Source organism: Canis aureus, chromosome 4 (genome assembly GCF_053574225.1).
Source record: "Canis aureus isolate CA01 chromosome 4, VMU_Caureus_v.1.0, whole genome shotgun sequence".
In the NCBI taxonomy this organism is placed as follows: Eukaryota; Metazoa; Chordata; class Mammalia; order Carnivora; family Canidae; genus Canis; species Canis aureus.
Window position 1 is genome coordinate 45,341,048 of NC_135614.1, and position 25,525 is coordinate 45,366,572.

Sequence of the window (25,525 nt, forward strand, 5' to 3'; positions counted from 1 at the left end):
TTTAGCCAGACTCCTAGGAGCTGGACAGTCCCTGAGAAAGGTAGATCTGTTTGCTTCAGTGCTTGATACCCTCCGTTACTTCACCATAGATTCTCTACAAATTCCCTACTTTTAACGAAGGAGCAACAGTTTCTTCCCCATTCCAAGAGGCAGGACCGGGGCTGCCAGCATGTCACATCTCTGTCTTGGGGTTCAGTCCCCAGCCTCTCTCCTTCACAGAGCCTGGCAGGCCAGTTCACAAATTCTAGGTAGCCACTCAGTTTCCCAATCCATATGGTTATCGAGAGGAAGCCTTGAAAGCGAGCATGATACAGCAACTCTGCTACTTGTCAAATCCTGTTAATTATGTGTGCTAAATGTCTCCCCCTCTTTTCTTTCTTTACTCTTAGTGATTTAGTTATTTGTTTGGATTACTGCAGTTGCTTCTATGCTGTCCCTCTCTTCCTATCCTGTCCCCTTCTAATCTATCTTCCTCCACACCTGAGAAAGCTTGAGAGGTCTTCTAAGACGACACATCCCAACACATCACTCTGCTAATTAAACCCTGGAAGAGTTCCCCACAGTCCTCTGGATAAATGTCAGCCTAGCAAAATATTCCGTTCCATGTGCTGCCTCTGGCCAATGTATTCTTTGTTTGTACCACAGTGTAACACATTCCCCTTCCCTCTGGCCAAACTGAGTTAAGGTTTCTTGAAATGCTCTTCCCCTTTTTGACCTCTCTGTTATTTTACAGGCAGCACTTTTGGTCTGGTCACCCCTTCCCCATATCTTTGCTGGGCTAATTCCTACTGCTCTTCAGAACTGATTCCAATTCTTCCGTGAAGCTCATCCTGATAGAGATGGCAGAGACCTTGCTATGTGTTCACCAACTCTTTCATTTTTTTCTCCCTTAGCCATTCAAGAAAGACAACATTTCCTAGGCTTTCTTGCAGTTCAGTTGAAGTGTTCTCACTGGGGTGGGTGAAATGAGCTCTGCTCATTCAGCCCCTTGTCCTTCCAGAGCAACCTTAAAGGTCACTTGCCTCCTGTGGTGGGATCACAAGACAGCAAGTTCAGTGAGTCACCCCTAGGACAAGCTGCCTTTCTTATTGGGACCGTGATGTGGTTGGCTCCTGAGATTGGAGGTCCTATTTGTTATCTGGCCTCAGTCCATCCTTTTCTGATGCAACGAGCTATTGCTTTCCTTGTGACATTGCTTGTATTACAGTTTACACCACACTATTCACATTGTCTTCTCCACTGGAATGCAAACTTCTTGCTGGCAAGGATTTAGTTTTCTTTCTCTAGTCTATTCCATAGCACTTGGCATATAGTCAGCACTTAGCAAACATGTTTTTTTTTTTTTAAATTATAATATTGCTTTAATTTGCAGCCTAAAACAGAGGAGACTTAAAGAGAAAATTAAAAAGAAATGAGTTAGTTATACACAGGAAAATGATTATAGTTGTAAAATGCAGCATTCTGCTAAGACTCCATTCTAGTAATCTTCTGAACAAATGAATGAAAAATTTCAGGGCCCCATTTGACAATGGAATTCAAGATAGAGTGAAAAGAACGTTAGGACTGGAGGTAAGGAGAGAAGAGCCTGCTTGCCTTGTGTGGGCCAAGGTACCTTTGATTTGAAACTGCAAACTTCCCTGCCCTAGGCTCGCGAAGAGCCTGACTAAAAGGACACTCCCTGGTTCTCTTAATCCACATCATGCTCCATCTTTCTTTTATACCTTCTTCCAATTGCTCCCCTGCAATTTCCAAGAGTTGCTTTTATTTCATTCACTAAACAATTTATGAATTGAATTAAAATAAATGAGATGCAAATAAATTCCAGGCTTTCTCCCTCATTTTCAAATTACATTTTCAGTCCACTCAACCTGTTATAATCTCATAGTGATTTTCATTTAAGAGAGCTAAATGGATATGTGATTATTGTTACAGGAACTAACACCAGACAATTAAATGTTGAGGTGTTGATAGATAAAGCTGTGTTTTGATTTGCATAAACATGATGCCAGCAAATCTAACCCTGGCAGAAATTCAGTTATAAGACTTGCGTGCCTAACTTCTGCTAATTACCACAAGTATCATTATTAAGATTTTTAATATTCAGAGTTGGGATTATAACCATTTTATTTTAGGGCCACATTTATCTTTATTTTGAAAACTTAGTCAAAATGCATAACTGATTTATCAGAGAAAAGGCACGATTACTACTTATAATCAACTTCTACAGTGCAGCATATCAAAAATCAATTATACAGCCCTGAAATCCAGTCATTAAGGATTTAGCTACTAATCTCATTTCATTTTTGTCTTTAGGAAGATACTGCCGTTTGCAACTTTGCAGATACCAGCACAGGAAGAAAAACATGGGAGACTACTGATAACCTAATGTGAGGAATGAAGCTCCAACTAGACAAAGGCAGAACCTTAATATGGAGTGGTCTGGCCCTGCCAAGAGGTAGTGTCCCCTGGGTAGATTTCAATGCAGTAACAGGCCAAAGTTACTACTCAAGTGTTGTGATTCCAAAGTAGTAGTTGAACTCGGCCGTGCTCCATTGTTTATTCTCTTCCCAGTGCTTATCTTAATCTGCAGTTACTTTATTTATTAGTGTACTATCTGCCCCTCCTGTCCCTATCTCCCCCATTTACCACCCCCACTCCCTGACTGTAGCTGCAAGAGGGTAAGGATTTTGCTTGGTGTGCCATGTAGATCCCCAGTGCCTAGCTTGTAGTAGGCGTTCAGTAAATACGTGCCGAATTTAATGAGGACTGGGATCCCTAGAATTATTTCACGCCATGGGGAAAGGGGTTAGCATGATATTAAGAATCAGTCCCTCCTCATGCCAGATAAGTGACTAGGGCAGGAATCAGATTATCTGGATGACTGAGAATTTAATCTGGTAGATGTGGGCTTGGTGGTTAAGGATATTGGCAAGTGAGCCAGACACAAAGATGGAACTGGGACCAAGTCCTGGCTATGCCATTTTCTAGCCAGGGTGCCTTTGCACAGGTTATGTAGCTTCCCAGAACCTGTGTTTCCTCATCTGAAAAACAGAGGTAAGTACCCCCATGGGGCTGTTGAAAATAAGTAAAGCATTTAACATGGTGCTTGCATCATGAAAGTCATTAATGAGTTTTGTGTGTTAGTTTTTAAAAGATGTAATTTGTTGGTAAGCTGCCTAGTCTGGGGAAGCTATGGTTGGTTAAAACTTTCTACTGTGGTTTGCTTGTGATTTTCTCTTGGGAAGCCTTCCCTGATTGCTTTAGGCTGGCTGACATCTCCTCTGTGATTCTATCAGGTCCTGGATGCTCCTCTCACTCAACCCATTGAATTATCCTGCATCTATATATTCTACTGGATTGTTAACTCATTGAGTATAAAGAGTACATTATAAGATTTTAAGATTTTTGTTTTTCCAGTATTCATCAAATTACTCAGTACACAGTAGGCACCAGGCACCAAGTTGTTTGCCAAATTGGTCAAAGAGTGAAAGCTGAGGGAGAAGATGGCAAGTGTGATAAGAAGACTGAAGCTGTCCCTAGCTAGGGTGTAAGGTAAATTTCCATTTTTTTCTCTTCCTTTCCCCCCTCCCCCCAGAGGGATATGGATTCTATCTTCTGAGGGAAAGACTCATCTTTTCCAGGGAAGAAAGGAGTAATGGAGGCTTGGGGCCTGGGCAATTTCCTCAGCTCTTGAGGAAAGGGTGTATCCCCTACTACTTTGAGGTGATAGATTGGGTGGAACCACTTACCCGGAGCTTCCTGCCAAAGATGGTGACTTTGCCTTTAATCTGTTCCTTTCTTAGGCGCCACTCAATGGAGTTTAGGCCGTTCTCCATGGGCAGGGAGATGTTGCAGCGCCCAATCGTGGGGGTGATGGTGCCTGCTAGGACGTGGGGCTCGCTGTGGAAGCTGACACCCATCCCATTGGCATACATCACCCGCAGGGTACCATTATTACAGAGCTGGTAGCTGTTCCGCACTTGATCTGGAGAAATGTAAGTGGGGGTGGGGATAGGGAAAGAAATTATCCACTCTATTAGTCATAAGAGAACAGAACCCCTATTTTTATAGGTTTCCATGGTACTTTGCAGCTGTCAGTGTAAGGCTGCCTTCAATTAGCACACATACAATGTTAAGGTGAGTAGCAGAGATGCTACTGATCCGTGGAAAGAAAAACATTATTAATATGTGGCACTCCAGAAATAATTATGCTGTGATATTTTTCTTTTACTCACTGAAGACTATTAATAGTACCTTTAAAGATGTCTATTGCCTACACAATTTGTGTCAATCAAATCTCTAATTTTTAACATATATATTTTAGCTTAAATGGGAAAAGAAAGACTAATTTTTTTTCCTTTTGCCTACTGCCATCTAACCTGAAGTTGATGGGCTAGCTACAAATCAGATCAAGAGAAAAAGCAACCTTCCTGCTCCTCATGCTTCTGCTGCTGACTCCACTATGATGCCACCTCTACTCAAGAAAACTCTGAAGAGATTCAAACAGCATAAGGTAGACTGAGCTAGTGGGTGCTGATAACATGCATTTATCTTCCCAAAGGGAATCTACACTAGTCAATCAGACTTCTGACCTTTTTTCTTATCGAAAAGTTCCAGGAAGGAAATGTGAGTCCGAAACTCCTTTTATAGATATATTGCTTCCTGATTATTTGGGCAAAGGAGTCCAGCTGGGCTGGCTTCTGAGATGCTGGCTTTTGGGATACTGAGAAAATGTGTATCTGTCACTTCTGCAACTGCAGCCATCATGCAGAAAGACAGAATCTACATCATTAATCATTTGGCAGAGCAGAAATAGAGTCATTGAAACAGGCTCTGTCGTGGGATAATAGTCCAGAAATGTCACCATTTATCTACTGAGAGGACACTTTTATCCTCTGACAACGGGCTAGCCCACTGACATTATATCTTAATTAAAAGAAAAATTAATCTGCGCAATTCCCTTTCTTGCCAGCTCCTGTGCTTGTCCTGGACTGTGTGTCATGTCAAACAGTACTAGTAACTATGGGGTGGTCAGAAATCTCTGAGATCTTGGCAAGGGATTGCTAAAGGGCTCTGATTCCAGGACAATCAACTCAACAAACAAGTACTTGGAAGAAGGATCAGAATGGCACCAAAAAAGGCAGAGGTGAACCCAAGGGGATAAATAACCTTTGAGAAGGTAACTGTGTGTATTGGGTTAGTGGGGAGTGCTAAAGATGGAGAGGTAAGAGCAAGTGGGGCTGACAACTGACATTTTCAGATAAATATATAGACATCCCCAAATCTCTAGACATTTCGTTTAGTATAGATGACATTCTCCTGAATCTGATTAAGCCATTTTCTACAAGACTGACCTCTTGTAGAATTTGTTTGCTGTGGACACTTGACTCAAATAGCAAGCTAATGGGCGTCTCTGGTCTCTGAAAGTCTTCCGAGGCTTACTTGGGGTCTGTAGGTGAGTTTAGTGGGAAGGGAGCTCACCTTGTACCACTGTGTAGGAGGCCTCTACTGAAGACAGATTGGTAATGACAGTGACGTCGTCATCACGGTTGGAGTTCTCAATGTCAATGGTGATAGACTTCTCCATTTCCCGGTGCAGACTGGTCACCACCCCCGTGGGGCGTGTCACATTGGTCAGGCGGCCCTCATGGTCATAGCTGGAGGACAGACACACTGGTTTAGGAGCACATTTATTAGAGCTGAAGCCTTTCCCACCACCTAGAACCACACAAGGGCCAGAGAGACTGGAAGGTGGAGTGGCTGGGTAGTATATCACACTGAGGCTCCATGGTACCATTAGCAAGACCTGGCACTGGAGACCATCTATGTCCTTGCTCTTCCATACTCATAGTCCTCTGGACAGTCACCCTGGGCCAAGCGCCACCTCCATGCCTTGGCTCAAGCATAGTAGGTTTGGCTGCCTATACCTCTTTCTCTGGGTTTATAGCCCTAAACCACAGCTCCCCAAGCAGCCACCTTAGACCATTTTCCCAATGACTTGACTTGAGCACTGAAGTTTAGGTATACTGGTGATCAAGTTCTGATCCTAGAAAGTTGCCTGATATTGGGCCCTTCTCCTTCATGTAAATCATCTTTATTCTCCTCTTAAAATAACTGTGGAGTTATTTTTTCCACTTCCTTTAGCAAAAAGTCTTGCTGTTCCACTCGGTAGAACATTTTCCCACTCTGGAAGATCCATTTTAAGTAGAAAGCTTAGGCCCTTTAAGGTCTGGATGTAGAAGCCTTTGAGCTTTCCCAGATGAGATGTTACTAGAAAGGGGAGGAAGGTGAAGCAAAGAAAGTAGTTTGCTTGAGCTCTACATGTGACTCCCCCTGGACTGGGGATAAAGACAAAGTTGGTGGGTTCTGAATGATAGAAATCGAAGCTTGTACAGCATGTGGGTGTGGGACAGCTAGTGAACAGAGCCACTGCAGCTTATTTGACTTTGTTTCTTAGGACTACAAAAGCAAATATAGATGGTGCTTGATAAGTGGTTTTAGAATAAAGGAATGCAGACCTGGTAAGTGATTGGAGAAAACATGGTAAGAAATTTTGCTTCTGGGGATGTTTGAAGGCTGAGAACAGAACCACATTAAGTTGCATGACCAGTTGGTCAAAGGTGGTGGGTAGGGGGAGGACTTTGAGCAGGGAGCCCAGCTTTTGGCTCTAGCCAAATCATTTGCCCAGGGCTCTAGGCAATAGGTGGGTTATACCACCAGAATTTTCCAGGTAAATACAGATGGGAGTCAGGGGCTCCCTTTTGTCGTCTTATCTGTTAAGGAAACTGCCTCTTAGGTAAACAAAGATGTTAGTTACTAATAGTGACAAATTAGAATAACCTAAATGATTACTCATCAAAGATTTGTTAAATAAGGATTTATCCATGAAGTAAAAACCTCTAAAGCCATCAAAGTTGAGGACAGTGATTTCTATCTATTGGAATGAAAACATGTATATATTATTGAATAGAAAGAGTGGAGCAGAAAAATATATTCCCCTGATAGTATACAGGGGTGAAAAATGAGTCTATGTAGAATTAATTTTCTCAAAATATAGATATCTCAACATTAAGGATAGTTTTTCTGCATGTGTTTTGTGTGTTCCCATATTTTAGGAATTATTTCTAACCAATATGCCTTACTTTTGTGTTTTATGACTAGAAACAAAAGGTATTTAAATGAAATAGAGAGTAAAAAGACAAAAGATCAATGAGACTAAGAGTTGTTTTTTTAAGAGATAAAATTGACAACCCTTAGCTAGATTCACTAAGAAGAAAAGATGACAGGACACAAATAAAATCAGAAATGAAAGAAGAGATGTTACTACTGATACCACAGAAATACAAAGGATCATAAGAGATTACTACTAAGGAGTTTCAATCAGTAATCAAAAGCATTCCAACAAACAAAACTATAGGGCCAGATGGCTTCACTGGTGAATGCTACCAAACATTCAAAGACTTATTAATAGCAATCCTTCTCAAACTCTTCCAATAAATAGAAGAGGAGGGGAACTATTCCAAACCCATTTTATGAGGCCAGCATTAATCTGCTACCAAAACAAGACAAGGACACCACACAAAAAGAAAATTATAGACCAATATCTCTGATGAATGTAAATGCAAAAATACTCAAATCGTATTCATATTTAAATTAAATGTAGAAAATCATATTCAACAGTATATTGAAAATGGGATTTATTCCAGGGATGCAAGGATGGTTCAACAGATGCAGGAAAAGGATCTGACAAATTTCAACATCTGTTAATGATAAAGTGGGTAAAGAGGGAATGTACTTCAACATAAAAAGGCCATATATGAACGTTCCACAGCTAACATCGAACTTGAAAGCTTTCAGAACAATTAAGGAAGCAAAAGAAATGCATCCAAATCAGAATTAAAACTGTCATTATTTGCAGATGATATATTACATATAGAAAACTTAGAAAACTAAAGACTTAACCTAAAAACTGTTAGAACCAATAAATTCAGTAAAGTTGCAGGATACAAAAATCAATATATAAAAATCTGTTGTGTTTCTATATGCTAGTAACAAACTAGCTGAAAGACAATCCCATTTATGATTGCATCAAAAAAAAAATAACAAAAGCCTAGTAAAAATTTTAGCCAAGAAGGTAAAAGACTTCTTACACAAAAAGCTACAAGACATTGATGAAAGATATTCCATGTTCGTAGACTGGAGAAATTACAATGTCCATACAATTCAGTGTAATTCCTAACAAAATTCCAACAGAGGATTGGGGTTGAGGCCAGGATCTCAGGATCTACAGGAAGAAAAACTTTCTCTTTAACTTTCAAAGAATAGTAAGTTTTCTGCAGCTGTGCTTATTTGCCTGTGGAGTATCTTCAGAATCAGATCTCTTTGCAAGTAAGTCTACACATAGTTGGAAGGAGCTCTGAGTTCCATTATTCACAGAAATAGGACAAACAGTCCTAAAATTTGTATGGAATCAGGGAAGATGCCTCATGGCCAAAACAATATTGAGAAAGATGTGTAGAGCTGAAGGCATCATGTTCCCTGATTTCAAAATATATTACAAAGCTTTAGTAACCAAAACAGTATCGGATGGACATAAAAACAGACATACAGATCAACAGAGCAGAACCGAGAGCCCAGATATAACCCATATGTATATGATCACTTAATTTACCACAGAGGCAAGAATATACAACAGAGAAAGAACAGTCTCTTCAATAAATGGTGTTGGGAAAACTGGACAGCCATGTGCGGAATCATGAAACTAGACCATTATTTACACAATACACAAAAATTAACTTGACCTGAAACTATAAAACTAGAAGAAAACCTAGGTGGTAATCTTCTTGACAGTCTTGGCAATTTTTGATTTATTTGGCAATAAAGGCAAAAATAAACAAGTGGGACTGCATCAAACTAAAAAGCTTCTGCACAGTAAAGGAAACCATCAACAAAATGCAAAGGCAGCCTACTGAATGGGAGAAAATTTGTGCAAATCATATATCTGATAAAGGGTTAATATCAAAAAATAAAAAGAACTCATACAATTCAATAGCAAAAAAAGTGAACAACTGGATTAAAGAATATACAGAGTCTGAATAAAGAAGACACACAAAGGGCCAACATATATATAAAAAGGTGCTCAACACCACCAATCCTGGGAAATGCAAATCAAAACCATAATGAGGCATTACCTCACACTTATCAGAATGTCTGTTATCAAGATAAGAAATAAGTGTTGGCAAAGATGTAGAGAAAAGGAAACCTTTGTGCACTGTTGGTAAGAATGTAAATTAGAGCAGCCATTATGGGACACAGTAGGAGGTTCCTCAAAAAATTGAAAATAAAACTATCATATGACTTAGCAATTCCACTCGGCCATAAAATGAAATCTTGCAATTTGTGACAACATGGATGGAACTCGAGGGCATTATGTTAAGTGAGATAAGTTAGAAACAAATACCAAATATGATCTTATATGTGGAGTCTTTTCTTTTCTTTTTTTTTTTTTTTAAGATTTTTATTTATTTACTCCTGAGAGACAGAGAGAGAAGCAGAGACATAGACAGAAGGAGAAGCAGGCTCCTCAGAGGGAGCCCCATGTGGACTCGATCCCCAGATCGGGATCATGCCCTGAGCCAAAGGCAGACGCTCAACCGCTGAGCCACCCAGGAGTCCCTATATGTGGAATCTTTAAAGCAAACAAAACCCTGAGTTCATAGACACAGAGAACATCTTGGTGGTTACCTGAAATGGGAGATAAGTAAAATGGGTGAAGGGGGTCAAAAGGCACAAATTTCCATGTATAAATAAATTGTGGGGATAAATGTACAGTATGGTGATAGGTAATAATACTGTGTTGCATATTTGAAAGTTTTTAAGAGAATACATCCTAAAAGTTCTCATCACAAGGAGAACATTTTTGGTAACTGTATATGATGGATGTAGACTAGACTTATAGTGATGATCATTTCACAATATATACAAATATAAAATCATTACATTATATGCTTGAGTATGTCAGTTTTACCTCAATAAAAACAAGTTAGAAAATAAAACACTTCTAAGTGTTTGCGTATGGGGTGCCTAATGGAGTACTAGGTACCAGACTATATCCTCAACTCATGCAGCCAAGCAGAGACTATATGAGGAGTTCCATGATCTGGGATCCAGGCAAAGCTTTAATTCCAGTGCACCTGGACATGTATGATGGTGTAGGTTGCTGTGCTTCTTTATGAGAACAGTAATAGAAACTGGAGAGTCTACTTTTTGGGGAACAGAGGATTGGGGTTGAGGCCAGGATCTCAGGATCTACAGGAAGAAAAACTTTCTCTTTAACTTTCAAAGAATAGTAAGTTTTCTGCAGCTGTGCTTATTTGCCTGTGGAGTATCTTCAGAATCAGATCTCTTTGCAAGTAAGTCTACACGTAGTTGGAAGGAGCTCTGAGTTCCAATAATGGGATCTCAAGGCCACTCAATAGAACCACTATAGCCTTGGCCCATGTGGGGCTAAAGGGTGCTTTTGATTCATTTTATTCAGCAAGTATTTACTGAGTGCCTACTATAAGCCAGGCATTGTTCAAGGCACTGGGGACATGACTATGGATGAAAATCCCTGCCTCTATGATGTGTACATGATGGACAGGGCAAAAATAAACCATGATTTAAAATACAGAGTATGTCAGATGGTAACAAGTGGTAAGGATTAAAATAAAGGAGGGAGAGAGAGAGAGTGTGTGTGTGTGTATGTAGGAGTGGTTGTAATTTTAAGTACAGTCCTGTGCCTTTCAGGGATGGAGACAGGCTGCTCTTTCCCAGCTGACCATGTGTAAAACTACTACAAAACAAAAGGAATCAGCCCTCTTTTTAGGAGGAACAAGAAAACCTAATGCATTTGAACTTGTATAATTGAGAATTTGTGATAATTGGATTTATCTACATTATCAAAAAAGCAGCTCTACAAGACAGAAAAAAAATCAAGCAGTTTACATGTAACTCATGAACTTTTTTTAAAAAAGCATTCTGCATATATGTGTGTGTGTGTGTGTGTGTGTGTGTGTGTGTGTATTTTTTTTTTTTTTTTTTATTAAACTAGGAACTCCTGGAAAATACTCCCCCAGTTAGAGCTAGCCTGTCAAGATGCACCTAAGCCCGAGCTTCTTTATTATGGTCTCTAAGAAGTCAGGCCTAATTCAGACTGGCCTCCTGAGAGTGACACTGTTTTGTCCTCAATCATGTCAGCCAACAAATTATCCCTGAAATACACTTGGATCTTTAGGTGGAACTGCTAGCGGGAAATGTGATAATCTACGAGGTATTTGGGTTATAGTATAGTTTTAACCTAAGTTGGTGTGAGAGCTAAAGATGGCACTCAGACGGTGCCTTCAGGGACAGAGTCACTGACTGGTAAAGTGTGATCAAGTCCCAGTGCCCTGAAGGATGCTAGGATGCTTCAGAAATCTGAGAAAGACAGCTTTGCCCAAAGAAAAAAGAGAGCAAGGGAAAGCAATTCTGCAATACAGGAAATTTCCAGCAGGTGGCAACAGCTTCCTTTTCATTCTCCCAAACCCTTTTGCCTACCAACTGGAAGTGAACATTCCTGGACTTAGGAGTTATCCACAATGGGTCTTCTGTTCTCTCTCTCATCCCCCATTTCCCTCTGCAACAACGCCTCCCCACCTTACTAAGTTCTCAGCCAGCAGCAACACCTAGACAGAAAGCAAGCAAGGACTCCAAACGCAAGCTTAATCGGATCCTTCACCATCAAGGAGGGTCAGATACTTGCAAATTCCATCACAGTCTCAGCAGTGACTGGGGGAATCACCCTTAGCAATTTTCCCCAACCAGCATCCCACTGGTTAATACTGGCAGCAGTGACAGGCAGTGTGACCAAGTGCTGCCTGCAGGAATGGTAGAAAACAGCTTTTTGGCAAAACAAACAGCAGGACTATTAAGTATGAGATAATTGTTAGGGGAAACATGGCCAGCTCTCACATCTTTTAATATACCTAGCACTTTATCTCTATTGATCTGCTTCTGCTAAGGAGGAAATTCAGAGTTTATCTACCTGTCTGTGCAATCAAGTGTGTTGCTGGACCTACTGGCAAATTACAGGAGTCCCACCAGGATCTTGCCTTTTAGATTCTAATTTCCGCACCCATGGCAAACATGAATAATCAGCAAAGTTAATGAGCACTTGCTCTCCCAGGTGCCGTGCATGTCCAATATCCTGAAATTGGAAGGGCAAGCAGGCAAAAGGAATCACCAGCCCCTGTAAGGAGGATGTTCAGTATCAGAGATCCAATAGTGCAAGTCACTCAGGAGTCAGGGAGAGAGGGGACATGAATATCTTGAGGCTACAAGTTGACTTTTAAGTCAGGAAGACAATGTGACTAAATAATTCTAAAAGCTACGTGGACAGCCAATCCTGCTGCCAGCTAGGGTAGGGTGATGTTGAGAAATACTTTACAAATGTACTTACTCATAGAAGGTTGTCCATCCTGTTTCATCACTCTTGGTAGCTAGAAGGCCAGTGTTCCCATCATAGGTCATGAGACCAAGCTCCAGGTTCTGTGTGGATACGACTTTGAGACCTCCGTTGGTGCCCACTGTGAGGGTGATGATCTGGTTGTCAGGCATGAGCAGGTGGCGGGGCATGCCACTACTGTCCCGACGGATCTTCAGGGAATTCCCATTATTGTCAATCAATTCAGTGACATCATTGTCGGCACTATAAGTGAAATTGTACAAGTACTCCCCCGTCACCAGGCTCACAGTGTACTGGTGGATGCCATCGGCATTGAAAACATACAACTCCTGTTCTCCAGGGGATGCAGCCTCATACTGGTTGAAAGCATTAAGAACAGGCTTGTTTTTGCTGACCGCCCTGATCCGAATATTTCCAAGGTCTGCGATGTAGATGGTTCCATCTGGAGCTACAGCTAAGGATGATGGGGAATTCAAGATGGCATCAGTTGCATAGGCGTCATCTCCTGAGTAGCAGTTGCAGTTGACATCGTTTTTGCAGTCACAGTCTGAGGCAGCCCCAGCTAAAAGGCAGATCTCCCCATTGGTTGTTACCTGGCGTAGACGGTTAATCTTCTTCTCATCCGTCTCGGTGATATAGAGGACTCCAGTGTGAGAAATGGCAATGGCACTGGCTGACTCCAGAGCAGAGTGAATGGCTAGTTTGCTGAGTGAGTAGTCAATTCCAGGAACCTGGCAGTGCATGGGGCGTCCCGCGATGATGCTGACTTGGTGATTCTCAGTGATTCGAAGGATGACGTTGTTCTCAAGAACATACAGGGAGTTGTCCATGGGGTTGACGGCAAGGTCTGTTGGCCACTCCAGGCGAACCTGTGGGTGACATGGCATCAAATTAAAGAGCAGCCTCTAATATGCCCAACATTTAACCGGAGGGCACGTATATTGGTTTTATGCAGCTGGGGAAAAAAGACTTTTTACCCACACTGTATGAGAAGTGCCCATTATCAAACCACTTGCCTACTGCCCATGTCGAGTGTACACAATGAAGAAGAGGCCATGTAGCAAGCATCCGTTATATCACTTGCTGTGGCTACAGTAGGTCACCAGCTCTACCCATGATGCTTTTCTCAGCCCCAGATGATTGGAACAAGGTCAGAGTCATCATGTACAGTTGTATAGGTAATTCACTGCACAAGGGGCTAATGTAATCCATCCCATCCTCTGCTCACTAAAGAGGCTATGTTCATTTAGAGGCAGCACTTTTTATCTAATGCACAGAAGGAGCCATGCTGTTTGGAAGGTGGCCCTGACCCAAGGGCCACCAATGCACAGGTCGGCTACTGAACTACAAGTTGAGCATTTGCTTGATGAACTGGACCTTCTCTGCAAAACTGAAGCAACAATCTCAGTGGCAAGTTGTCAGTTTGCTGTGGAATCTGAGATGAAATTAATGAGGTAGACTGAAGGTGGAACAGGCCCTTGTAGGAAGGGCAAACATATAACATCCAGTTTCTCCTGCTATACATTTGAGTGAGCCTCTATTTTCTGCCCCCTAAAGAGCCCATACTAAAGGAATATCACTTGAAGGAATATTGTAGATGGCTCTGCTTTAGTTTACTACTGCACAAAGTAAAGGTTTATATAGTGAGGATGCAATCATTTCAGATTAACAGGGAAGCTCTGATTGACATATAACACAGTATAGTACATTCTCAAACCTGCAATAATGATGGGTAAGAGAGGTAATTACACAGTAACTCCTACCCTGTAATCTGCCACGGCTGGAGTGTGTCACCAGCTCCACTTTCTGAGCAGAACTCCCTCCTTCCCCCTCCACAGCTCTCCTTTTTCTCTTGCACTCTCTCTCATTCCTATCTGACATTTCTCATTCCATCTTGCTGTCTACTTCATCTCAAGCCTTCTTCAAACAAACCTGTAATCCATATCTATATCTCTTCCTCCCACTTCACTTTCAACCCAAACAGGCTGCAGGTGAGACTTCAGGCCAAGAACCAGAGGTGGCATAGTGATGAGAAATAAGGAAGTCCCACCTGGGCTACATCCATGCTGGAGTCACAGCTCAGTGGCCGGACAGCAGTGAGGTCATTGGAGCCCAGCAAGGTAGAGATGATTCCATTCTGGTCGACCTTCCGGATCATGGTGGCATCGACAAAGTACATGAGCCCATTCTTGTCTACTGCAATACCTGATTAAGATAAAGAGTGGCAATATGTCTCTTGGCAAGGAGTAGGGCTTGTAGGATGGTGTAGGTGGGGATGCCCTATTGGACGTTATCTTTCTTGATCTTCTTGGACCAGGGACCTCACTGGATGGATTAGTAGTCTTAGAGCAGTGGCTCTTAACCTTTAAAGGTAACACCCTTTCTCATGAGTACTGTGCTGAGACCTGCATAATTCCTGGGGTGCTGGCTGTATTACCACCCAATTGAAGAATGAACTTTGGGCTGCAAATGAACCAAGGCTGCAAATGAATGACTGGGGAAATAACTTGGCATCTGCTCTCTTCAGAAAAGAAGTTATTTCCCAAGTTCATTGCTTGAAAAATTATTGGTAGTAAATTACTTGAATACCCTTCACAACTAATTACAACAATGAGGTTGAGAAACAGTGATTCTTGTAGTCATAGACTCCCAATTCAAAATATATCCTCCAGGAAACATTCCCAATTAAGCCTTGACTCCACTCGGTATGCCCTGGGGGAACACCTGTGCTAGCACTCTCTTGGTAAGATGTATGCAGTGGCTTCTATTTTGTTGGCCCGTTCACCCTCGTGCCCAAGCCCAAGGCTCCTCATCCTTAATTCATACTGTCAGATCCTTCAGTGGTAGCTAAAAATACTAATAAGAATTGGGCCATCAAAGGACCAATCGGTCTTTAACCCTACGTATCCTTGGTCCTTTTCAAACAGAGATCCATAGGTTCTGAGAACACTTCTCCTCCCCCCAATCCCAGGTCCTTGGAGATTATACCCATTCTTAACTGTTATAATTTATTGGGCACTCAGAAAATGTCAGGGATTGTGCTTAAGACTATACATACTATTGTCTAACATGAACATCTGAGAGTGGTTGGAGGCTCCCACTGGGCTCTGTTCTGTCTCCAGCCCACACAGTTGGCACTCTGGCTCATGGAGCTAATGTTTCCCTCTGACTATGACTGGCAACAGTCAGAAATCTCCAGGAGCAACCCACCCCATTTTCCATTTGTTGTCTATGTGGGTGATGAAGTTTACCTTGGATAAACACATTTTTTTTTTTTTTTAAACACCCACACACCAAAGAAACATATCAGAGTTAAACCATTGTAGAGAAAGCTGTATTTGGGACTGCCTGGGCTTAGTTCACTTCCAGTTAAGAAGAAAGCCAAGCTTGTGGCAAGCTTCTTCTGGGGGAGGGGGCTTTCTTCCTTTGTAGCCTTTACCTCGAGGGCTCATCAGGGTGGCATCCACAGCCTTCCCTCCATCTCCACAGCGGGCTTCATCAAAGGGCAAACATTGCTCTCCAGTCCCTGCCACCACTTCTGAATTCCCAGCCAGGTCCTTAGCACCGCTCAAAGACTTGACTCGGTAGATTCGCCGACTGTTGGTGTCAGACACATAGAGAGAGCCGGACACGGGGTCTACTGCCAAATAGTACTTGTGTGCTGGATTGTTGCTTTAGAAGAAGCACAAAGAGAAATGAGAAGGGGGCTATGCAGCTGGTCTACTTGATCAAAGAGGTGACAAAAATCCTGCAAGACTCTAACCATTTCTAGTGTCTTTCCACTTTATTGAACTGGAAAGAATCTAACATAACAGCTGAGTGTTCCAACATATCATGGCTCTTAGCTAGTGACTTCTAATTGGACCTAAGCTTCTCAAGCTATGCAGAGAGTTTATCATTTCAATCGTACTAAAACACCACTGCTTCATTTAGCTGGTACAAAAGGTCCCACTCTGGTCCTGCTTTGGTGTTTGTGTTTGTGTGTATCAGTCTTTATTTCCCCCTAGGGGTTTGATATGTTTCTCAAGTGGGATTGAGGAACACTTCCATGAGACAAGGTTTTCTTTTTAGTTCATGCTTCCTCAATGCCTCCAGGGTACCACTAGATCATTAAGACTGGGGGGCTCCCTGAGAGACCCCCAATCCTCAGCCTCACATCTTTTCCACTATTTCTCAGTGTGGATATGAATAAAGTTGGCTTTTGGAGGAGGGGGGAGGGTAAATTTGATGTCTAGCTGGTATCACACCCAGAATCTGGATTACTGAGGGAGGAGATACAGTTTTTATATTTTGAGTAATAGTGAGGTCACAGATGTAGACCAAGATTTGCCAGGGCCCTAAGCCACACTAGGAGAGAAATACCCTAGTATGAGAGAAATGTAACTGAAAGGCACTAAGCCTCAGAGACCTGGACCTCTTTCTCTGCCGTGCATCTAGCTGCCCTCTGTGTTGCTGATTAGGACAGGACTAAGACATGGGAAACTCTAAACTTAACACTGGCTGACCCAGCTGGTGACCTGAGCTAAGTCTTTTGGCCATTCTGGGTCATAGATTGCTTATTTGGATAATGAAGAAATCAGATAATTGCTCATGCCCTTTTGGCTCAAAGCCTACGGTTTCTTCCCTTTGCAGTGTCTGTTACTTGTTGGAGGTTGAGACCAGAATAGGTGCTTATGCTATTCCTATACTGGTTGTTACAATCACGGCCTCTAGGATACCTCTACTGAATGCCTCTCTGCCCTAGTGTGGTAGATAAGGTTTTGATGCCACATGCCAAAAATGAGCACAGGCCTCTTGTTTTTCAGTTATTTTTCCATTGTAGTTTGGAATTACGGGAGGAAAAGGGATGGGAGAGGTGAAGGAAAAGTGAGGGTGACAATAGTGTTGGATGCATTTGTCCTGTAGACATTAACTGCTAAATTACTAATTAAAACACCCCCATTTGGGTTCTTCCCTGATTTAAGGAAGAAAAGAACTAGGAAGCTATTTTAGGAACAGTTTGTGAATCGAGACCATCTTTAATTCCACTTTCTCCTCAGGTTGCTATTAAGACACATAATTGAACTAGAAGTCAAGGTCTTTCTAAAATTCCAGCCTAGATAACTAGTTTAAAAGAGTAGGCTACCAAGGTTCTTTTTCTTTCCTTCCTTCTTCTTCCTTTCTTTTTTTTTTTTTTTTTTGGCTATTAAGTCTTTAGAGAATATCCACATATGCAAAACAAATTAGGGCAGAAAGGGAAAACTTCATGCCATTTTTTAATTAGATGCTGTACTTTGTTACTGAATGAATAGTAGCTGGCGTGATCAACAGAAGGATCAGGGCACTGCACATCTGTGCCTATCTATGAGCAAGATAATTAATTCTGGACTTTCTAGGGAACCCAATTCAAAGAGGCTTTTCAAAAATTCTGGTAGAAGAGCAGACTTTTGAGGGTATGTGGGGTCAGTTCTTGCTGGGGTCTTATTCTTCCCCCATGGTGTCATATTCATTCCCACCAAGATTCTTGAAGACTCTCAGGTAGATGGACAGCCATGCTTCCACATCTGTGGCTCTGGTGAAGGTCAAATGGGGTATGTGAGTTTGAATGGGGGGTGTCCTTCCAGGGCATTGTTACCTTTTTTATTTGACTCAGTCTATAAGCAGCTAGTTTGGGAGTACTGGTGGAAGAGGCCAAGAGCTCATATGCATAGCTTTTCTACTGACTTTGATGATCTTGTACAACTTGTCTCTACTCTATGTCTAATTCTCACATAACATCAGGAAGAAGCCCCTTTCATGTTTCATTTCAAGAAGTAAGAAGAAGCATTCCCTGGAATATTAAAATATGCTTTCTTTTTCTCTCTTCTTCCAAAGAAAAGGGTCACTTTTCTTCCATTTTAGGGCAACCTGGAGTTTTTCCTAACTTTGTAATGGGAAGCTCCCCAGAGCCCTATGCGTAACTATGCATGCCTGTTGTACACTATATATGTGAATTATACCAATATGGTTTTAAATGATAACCTGGAGCAGTTGAATGACAAAGGTTATTTAGACAAAAAGTACTTGGTTTATACCCTTCATACTACTTAAAAGTGATTTAACTCCATGAAAATTCCCAATGCATCTGACTGTTGGATTTGTTCTGACCAGCAGATTGGCAATTAACTGTTTTTTTTCTTAAATGACCATATATCCAGGGGAAAAAATATTAATGAGTTGAAAATGAGTTTTTGACCCGTTTCCAGTTCATTAAAGCTTTTGTGAACCCAGTCCAGCATTTACAAAAGCCAGAAGTTTGCCTCAACTGTTTAGCCCAATTATGGACCGCACTGAGCAGTCGGGATAAAAGTTCGCTGAGGGTTCATTATCTTGCACTTGCATCTCCCGGAAATTCTAATTACTGTCAGCTTATTTGGTTGCTTTTTGACTGCATTTCATAATTGCTAAAGCTTATCATATCCACAACACACAATTAGCACATAAAAAAGTTACTATATTTGGTACATAAAAATACACAACATTACACAAGGAGCACAAAACAAAAAGCAAACACAAGGAAGCAAACGAACCATATCAAATTATACGGGAAAGAGTTTTTTGTCTTACCTATGTTTAAACTCTTTATTTCTTTATAGAAAGAAAACAGAAGGAAAAAGAACAAACAGTTAGCTGAAGAATTGATGATAAAGCAAACACAACATTTTCATTTCTTGTATAAAAGGGCCCAAAAAGGCAGTCTTTTTTTTCCCCTTCTAGCTGACAGCTCCTGGCTCAACTACTTGGGAAGTACCTCTGATTTTGGACTCCTCCAGGCCATTGAAAAATCTAGACAAGAATGCTTGAATTCTCTGACCAGCTTTGTGACTGTCACATCACACAGGTGGCAACAGGTGAAACAGGTCTTCTGGCTAATGAAAGGATGGCAAAGAGGTTATCTCCTGAGTACCAATACCTATTGACTAGTAATGGCTGCTAGGAGGGCGGGAGAAGGATTCTGAAGCCCAATATAAGATCAGCAGTAAAGAGTGCTGTGACTCATTTGTAATGTCTGTCTTGGGTGTGGGAGGGAACCTGGTGCCACCTGTGCCATCTATTTGCCTTTGGTGCATTACAGGGTAGAGTCAATACCACCCGAGAAAGCCTTTTCCCAAATCCATCTGCAGTCTGGCAAACATTCTGTTGAACCCTGAGAGTCTCAACCATTTCCTATCCCTGCCCTATGACACCTTCCCTCTCCCTATCTCATTTTGCATATGTGGGACCCCAAGTATGCATTCTTTCTTACAGATAACACCCATACATGAAATTCATGGGTATTAATATTCTCTCATAATTGGAGCCAAAGATTTCAGTTACCATTCATTTTTTTGAAAAGTGGTAAAAGTTTTGCTGGATTTTTTTTTTTTTTTTGGAACAAAAATACATCATGTCAATTTCAACAGGAAAGTGGCTAAGAAGTTAATAACATCAGGGCAAAGAGAACAAAGTCTAAGGCCTCAATAAAGAGGACTGCTTCTCATTCCTGAGGCTTCTAGGCCACAGTGGAAGGAATTCCTAACCCCTTTTTCCCTTTTGGCTGAGGGAGGAAGCTTCAGGGAAGGGACATAGAGGGTTCAATGCCACGATTCCCGCTTAGGTGCAGCCCAGGCCTCTGCCAGGGGCCATGATTAGTAGTGGGTTTGCACAGGGATTACATTTTTATATTTTATTCCAACGTGTTAGTTTTCGTTAAAAAAAAAAAAGTTAATTAAATGATGCTGATAACTCCTGAGCTCTGACTGACATGGTGCAATTTAAGATTCATTCTGCAAAGCCTGGTGTGTCAGGGTGGCAGCCGGGAATTCTCGCGTCTATTTTATATTGCTTAATGAAAGTGAAATGTTATCTGCCACCAGTGGTAGTCATATTTGGCTCTTAATTATTGCAATATCAATTCCAGTTTTTTAGTCAAGATTTTGTGAAAAGACTGGATGGGATTTGGGTCTGCAGACCTGACCTACTTCTTTCCTAAGAACATCTGCTTTAAGTTGATTAATATAATATCTATGCTGGGGAAAGAAGAAGGGCAGGAGTAGGGGACCAAGTCACAGAGGGTACAGTCCAAATGATCATATGGATATGAGCTGTGGAGAAAGGCTGAGGTCACTGCTACTCCAGTCCAGGACCATTGGCAGGGTGGGTGCTTAGCAGCCAACAACCCAAAACAACGGCATTGAGTCAGTCTATGTAGATTAGCACTGGTGTGTTACTTACAAAGGACAGGGCTAGGTTTTGTCTATGGCTCAATAATGCAAATCCTTTAGGCGCAGCCTTTGAAGGCAAAGTAATGTTTTGGATTCAAGAATCGAGATGGCTCAGCTTTGTACACTGTGAAGGTTCAATGATTCCTCTGTGGGGCCTTCAGGGCCTCTCTAAGCATGCTCGGTTTATCATGCAGAACCCTCATCAGGCTGTCTTGTGATTTATGCACGTGTATTTGTCTTCCTCACTTTGTTGTGAATGGAGCAAGTAAATATAGACATGACATACTCCTCTCCATAGTGCTGATTCTTAGTAGGCAGCCCCGGAGAGAGTAAGGACTGGGAAAATCGGTTCTTGAGTGACAAAAGGAAAGAATGAGGCTGCTTCTCTTAGTGCTGGGCAGATCATGGCTTGGACTTGTTCCAATCCCTCATGTTCTGCTCAGAATCACAAAGCTGCAATCAGTTGAGACTACTGCCTCTTTCCTTTCCAACTCTCTCCGTGCCGCAGAGTAGGGTGGAATTGGAGTGGTCATGGTTTTCCGTTTGAGTTCTAATAAAAGGGAAGTTACTTGGGATAAATTTAGTTTAGTCATAGGGGGACATGCTTATATGGCTCAGGAGTCCTTTCACTGTCTAGTTAGAGTATTGCTAGTGCTTCTGGCATAGGAGGGGCTTTTAGGTATACTCCCACTTCATCGTGCAGATTTATCGAGCATTATTACTGGAAGTGTAATGCCCAATGTCACCAAATGGATGTGGTGTGGCTTGCTCTGAGTGGGCCTCTAGCTCATTCTGTTGCTGTTATGGCCTCCACAACTTGAGAGACATGGAACCAAGGACAAATTCCAACAAAAGGCAGGATACCGGTCTGTGTCTCCTTTAACTGGAGCAATGTATCTTGAGCCCCCAGTGTGCACCAGGCACTGCCCTAGGCATCAAGGGGCAAAAGATGCCAAAGGTACCTGCTCTACAGAAGCTCACACACTAGTGCCCTAAAAGACTTACACAGAATATTTTACTATTACCAGGACATCAATGACAAGCTGGTTAATGAGTATCAATTCAAAGACTATTTATTCACTGTGCGAGGAAACCTGAAATACCCAGAAATACTGTGAAAGAAGCTTGATAAGGTTTTCTTAAATTTTAGGACTCTAACAATTTTTATGACATCACCAGTAATCCAGTTGTGAACATGAAACAACATTTACTAATTTATCAATAATCTGAAACAGATTTTGACTATATTTGTCCTAGAGGGAAGAAAATATTGCTCTATTCTTTCTATAGATGACATTACAAAATCACTGTCATATTAAAAGATGATCGAAGAGTATGCAGCCAAAAAGTGTAGGAAAACAAGTATCATGGAAGTGTAATAATAGTAGTTAATGAATAAAAAAATTTAGGTAATTTATCTGGATTTTGTGATGTTTGTACTAGCTGTCAGCTTTTCAAAATGTGTAATTTGTTTTGGTTTCTTTCTCATCCTGAATAATATTCAGTTTCATTCTGAAATTATTTAAGATTCAGGCCCAACTTGGACCTTAAAAAGATAGTTCTGAAAACAGTACCAAGAAGTGCCCAAATTTTATGGGGATCTTGTTGCTATTGTTATTCTAGGAAGGATTGCTGTGTTACATTTTGTCTCTTGACCTTGGTGTTTATACCCTGACCACACAGGGAAAGCATTTTCTCTGTAACTAGAGCCATATAGTCCTCCCTCACCTTCTCTACTGGTATCAAGCAGGATCTGTTCTCATGGACATTCTCAGGCAAAGCTTTGGTGAAGCTTTCTTCCAACTTCTGCTCCCCTTGCCCTCCTTCCTAATCTCCCACTCTCCTGTGGCTCTTTCCTCTCCAGCACTAACACGTCTAGACTGGACAATTCTCTTCCCTGAAGATCTTCCCTGAAGCAATGTTGCTGTTGCCCTACTTCAACAGCACCATCAGAATCTCAGCAGGGGATGTGTTGTTGTTGTTGTTGTTGTTTATTGGAATTCAATTTGCCAACATATAGCATAACACCCAGTGCTAGGGGATGTGTTTTAGGGTGTGTGTGTGTGTGTGTGTATGTAGTATTTTATATTTGAAAAATAATTTTTTTTTAGAATTCAAACATTATGGGAAGTGTGAGATTCTTATGTTTAGCACAAGAGGCCAACTTAAGAAAAGACAGAGAGGCACCATCCCATACCTTACAATTTATTGCCTTATATTGGGATCCAATCCCTAAGATGTCCTCAAATTGAGGAGGAAGGAAAGATTTTCCTATGCCAGAAATTCATTCTAGGATGTTAGTGACTGACAAATGTACTCTATAAAGCTTGAGTTTTCCAAGGATCACCTGGAGAGGGTATAGTTTTAAGAAAGGAAATGGGCTGCAAAGGGTGGGATATCAGATTTTTGAGGAAGTGGGTGTTGAAAATGTCTTGAATGCTGGTGGAACTGAAGCATACAAATGATAACCCTTTTACCTAAGTAGAAGACTCTTTTTAACATTGGAAGTCTTCCAAGTGTGTAGAACTCTGCCCTTATATGTTTTGGACCGGCAAAGAAAGGAGGAAGAGAGGACATAGTGAAGGAACTATGGGAGCATTTATATATAATTCTGATTCAGAGGCTCAGCTCTGAGGTGGGTAAGTGAGATCAGGATGGGCACTGACTTCTGAAACGAAATCATTCAGCTGCCAACTCATAATGGAGAAAAGACATAACAGGTCTCTTGCCCCTCCTCTCTCCCTCTGCTGGTTACTGTTTTGAAGACAGGGGATTGACAGCCCTTTGTTTTCAGGTATGTAGTGGGAAGAAAAGAAAAATCAAACCAGTGTTCTTGTAAAAGCTTAACTTCTAATCGTCTCTGGATACCTGGCTGATGAAAGCAAGAATGAGTCAAGGGTGGTTAAAAAGTTTAAAAAACCAAACCAAACCAAACCATACCACACAGCTGTTGAAGGAAATTGGTAGTTATACTTCCTCCAGCTGTCCTTCATGTCACCATGTAGGTGTGGTGTGGCTTGCTCCATGTGGGCCCTTAGCTCCTATCATTAACATTGTGGCCTCTACGACTTGAGACACCTGGAATAAAGGAGAAATTCCAACAAAAGGCAGACTGGTCTGTGTCTCCTTTAACTCAAGCAATGTGTCTTGAGCCCCTGGTGTGGACCAGGCACTGCCCTGGGCATTGAGGGGCAAAGATAGCAAAGGTGTCTGCACTACTGAAGTTCAAACATGGAAATAACTGAAAAACAAGGCAGTAAATAGAGCCAACTTTGGTGGAAAACTAGAGTTTAAGTGATCCAGAGGAAGGTGAGAATTATTTCTGCTAGGGAGGTCAGGTTTCATGGAAGAGGGGGATCTTCAAAATAAGCTTTAAAGATGGACACGAAGAGGCATATCAGATAAAGTATTTAAGTAGAGGGAGTAGCATGAATCTTTTGGAGCTGGGAATATAGCAGGCAAGTGCTGATTTGGCTCTGGGCATCTAGAGCCGTGACAAAGAGGTAAGGGCCAGACATGGCCCCCCGCTTTTTTTTTGTAAAAAAAAAAAAATGTGGGACGCTTGAATGGCTCAGTGGTTGAGGACCTGACTTTGGCTCAGGGCATGATCCTGGAGGCCTGGGATCAAGTCCCACATTGGGCTCCCTGCACAGAGCCTGCTTCTCCCTCTGCCTGTGTCTCTGCCTGCCTCTCTCTCTCTCTCTCTCTCTCTCTCATGAATAAATAAATAAAATCTTAAAAAAAGAGATGCAACCTTCATGGAAAGGCAGAATGCTACCTTCACCTCCTTCCCCGCCCCCTTCCATGGCTCTCCACTGCCCACAGGATTCCTAAGAAGGCTACTTTCCTAGGATAAAAAGGGAAATAAACATCTTGAGAAGAGAATCTAGTTGGGGAGCTCTAGGAAATGTTGTTTGCCTGATTATCAATTTGACAGCTTGAGAACTATCTAGCCTTTTGTATTTTGTCTCTTCCTCCTCTCATTGTTCATCTTTTGATTATTATAAGCACCTAGTCTACCCCATGGCCTCCCCTTCTTTGTTTCTATGCTAGGTGGTTGTTGGTTCTTCTAGAACACTCAGCCTGAATTATCTCTCCTTGCCCAGTGCCCATCTGTCACCCTCACATGGGTACTCTTTGAGTCTGTTTCATCCCCTTTTAGACCCTTAGAGCCCAGCACATGCTTGACTCAGATCATGCTCAGTTAATGCCCACTGGATCACTAATTCTGTTACCTTCTTTGGGTGGAGCTGAGGTTTTCTCTCTCCACCCTTCTCATCCCTTCCAGCGCTTGGCATAGTCTCAGCTCCCAGGAATACTCAGCAGCACTAGCTGATGCTTCATTCACTGATCTTTCTCATAGAAGGGGCCACTAAAAGGCAAATGCAACCTGTGGCTTCCTCTAAGTCCTTTGTGTGGTAGCTGAGGCTACTTCAAAAGGTACTACTACCTACTCGGTTGCTCAGGTCAAAAATCCTAGTCATCACCCTTCTTTTTTTTCTTTCTTTTCTCCATTTCTTACACCTGATCCATCAATAATTCCCATAACATTTACTTTGAAAATATCTCCCAGTTGGAATACTACCTTATCTTTCTTCCTCCCCACCTTAGTCTACACCCAAATCCTGGCCAACTGTTACAGCTTCCCTATGGGTTTCTCTGCCTCCACTTTTGTTCCCCTACAGTCCATTCATTAACACAATGGCTAAAATAATCTTTTAAAAAAAAGATTTTATTTATTCATGAGAGACACAGAGAGAGGCAGAGACACAGGCAGAGGGAGAAGCAGGCTCCCTACAGGAAGTGTAATGTGCGACTT

The 25,525-nt window shown here is 41.7% G+C and overlaps 1 protein-coding gene across 9 annotated transcripts in view; it reads right to left on the reverse strand.

Annotated features, from left to right (window-relative positions):
* Positions 1-25,525, reverse strand: part of TENM2 (teneurin transmembrane protein 2) — a 1,508,878-nt gene that overhangs the window by 46,102 nt on the left and 1,437,251 nt on the right. For all 9 annotated transcript variants that reach the window (XM_077895600.1, XM_077895599.1, XM_077895598.1 and 6 more), the window contains 6 exons: positions 19,070-19,090; positions 15,924-16,156; positions 14,535-14,689; positions 12,479-13,353; positions 5,482-5,657; positions 3,750-3,985 (listed from right to left, as the gene is read on the reverse strand). In XM_077895600.1, coding sequence (XP_077751726.1) covers positions 3,750-3,985; positions 5,482-5,657; positions 12,479-13,353; positions 14,535-14,689; positions 15,924-16,156; positions 19,070-19,090 — 1,696 coding nt within the window. The remainder of the gene's footprint in view (positions 1-3,749; positions 3,986-5,481; positions 5,658-12,478; positions 13,354-14,534; positions 14,690-15,923; positions 16,157-19,069; positions 19,091-25,525) is intronic.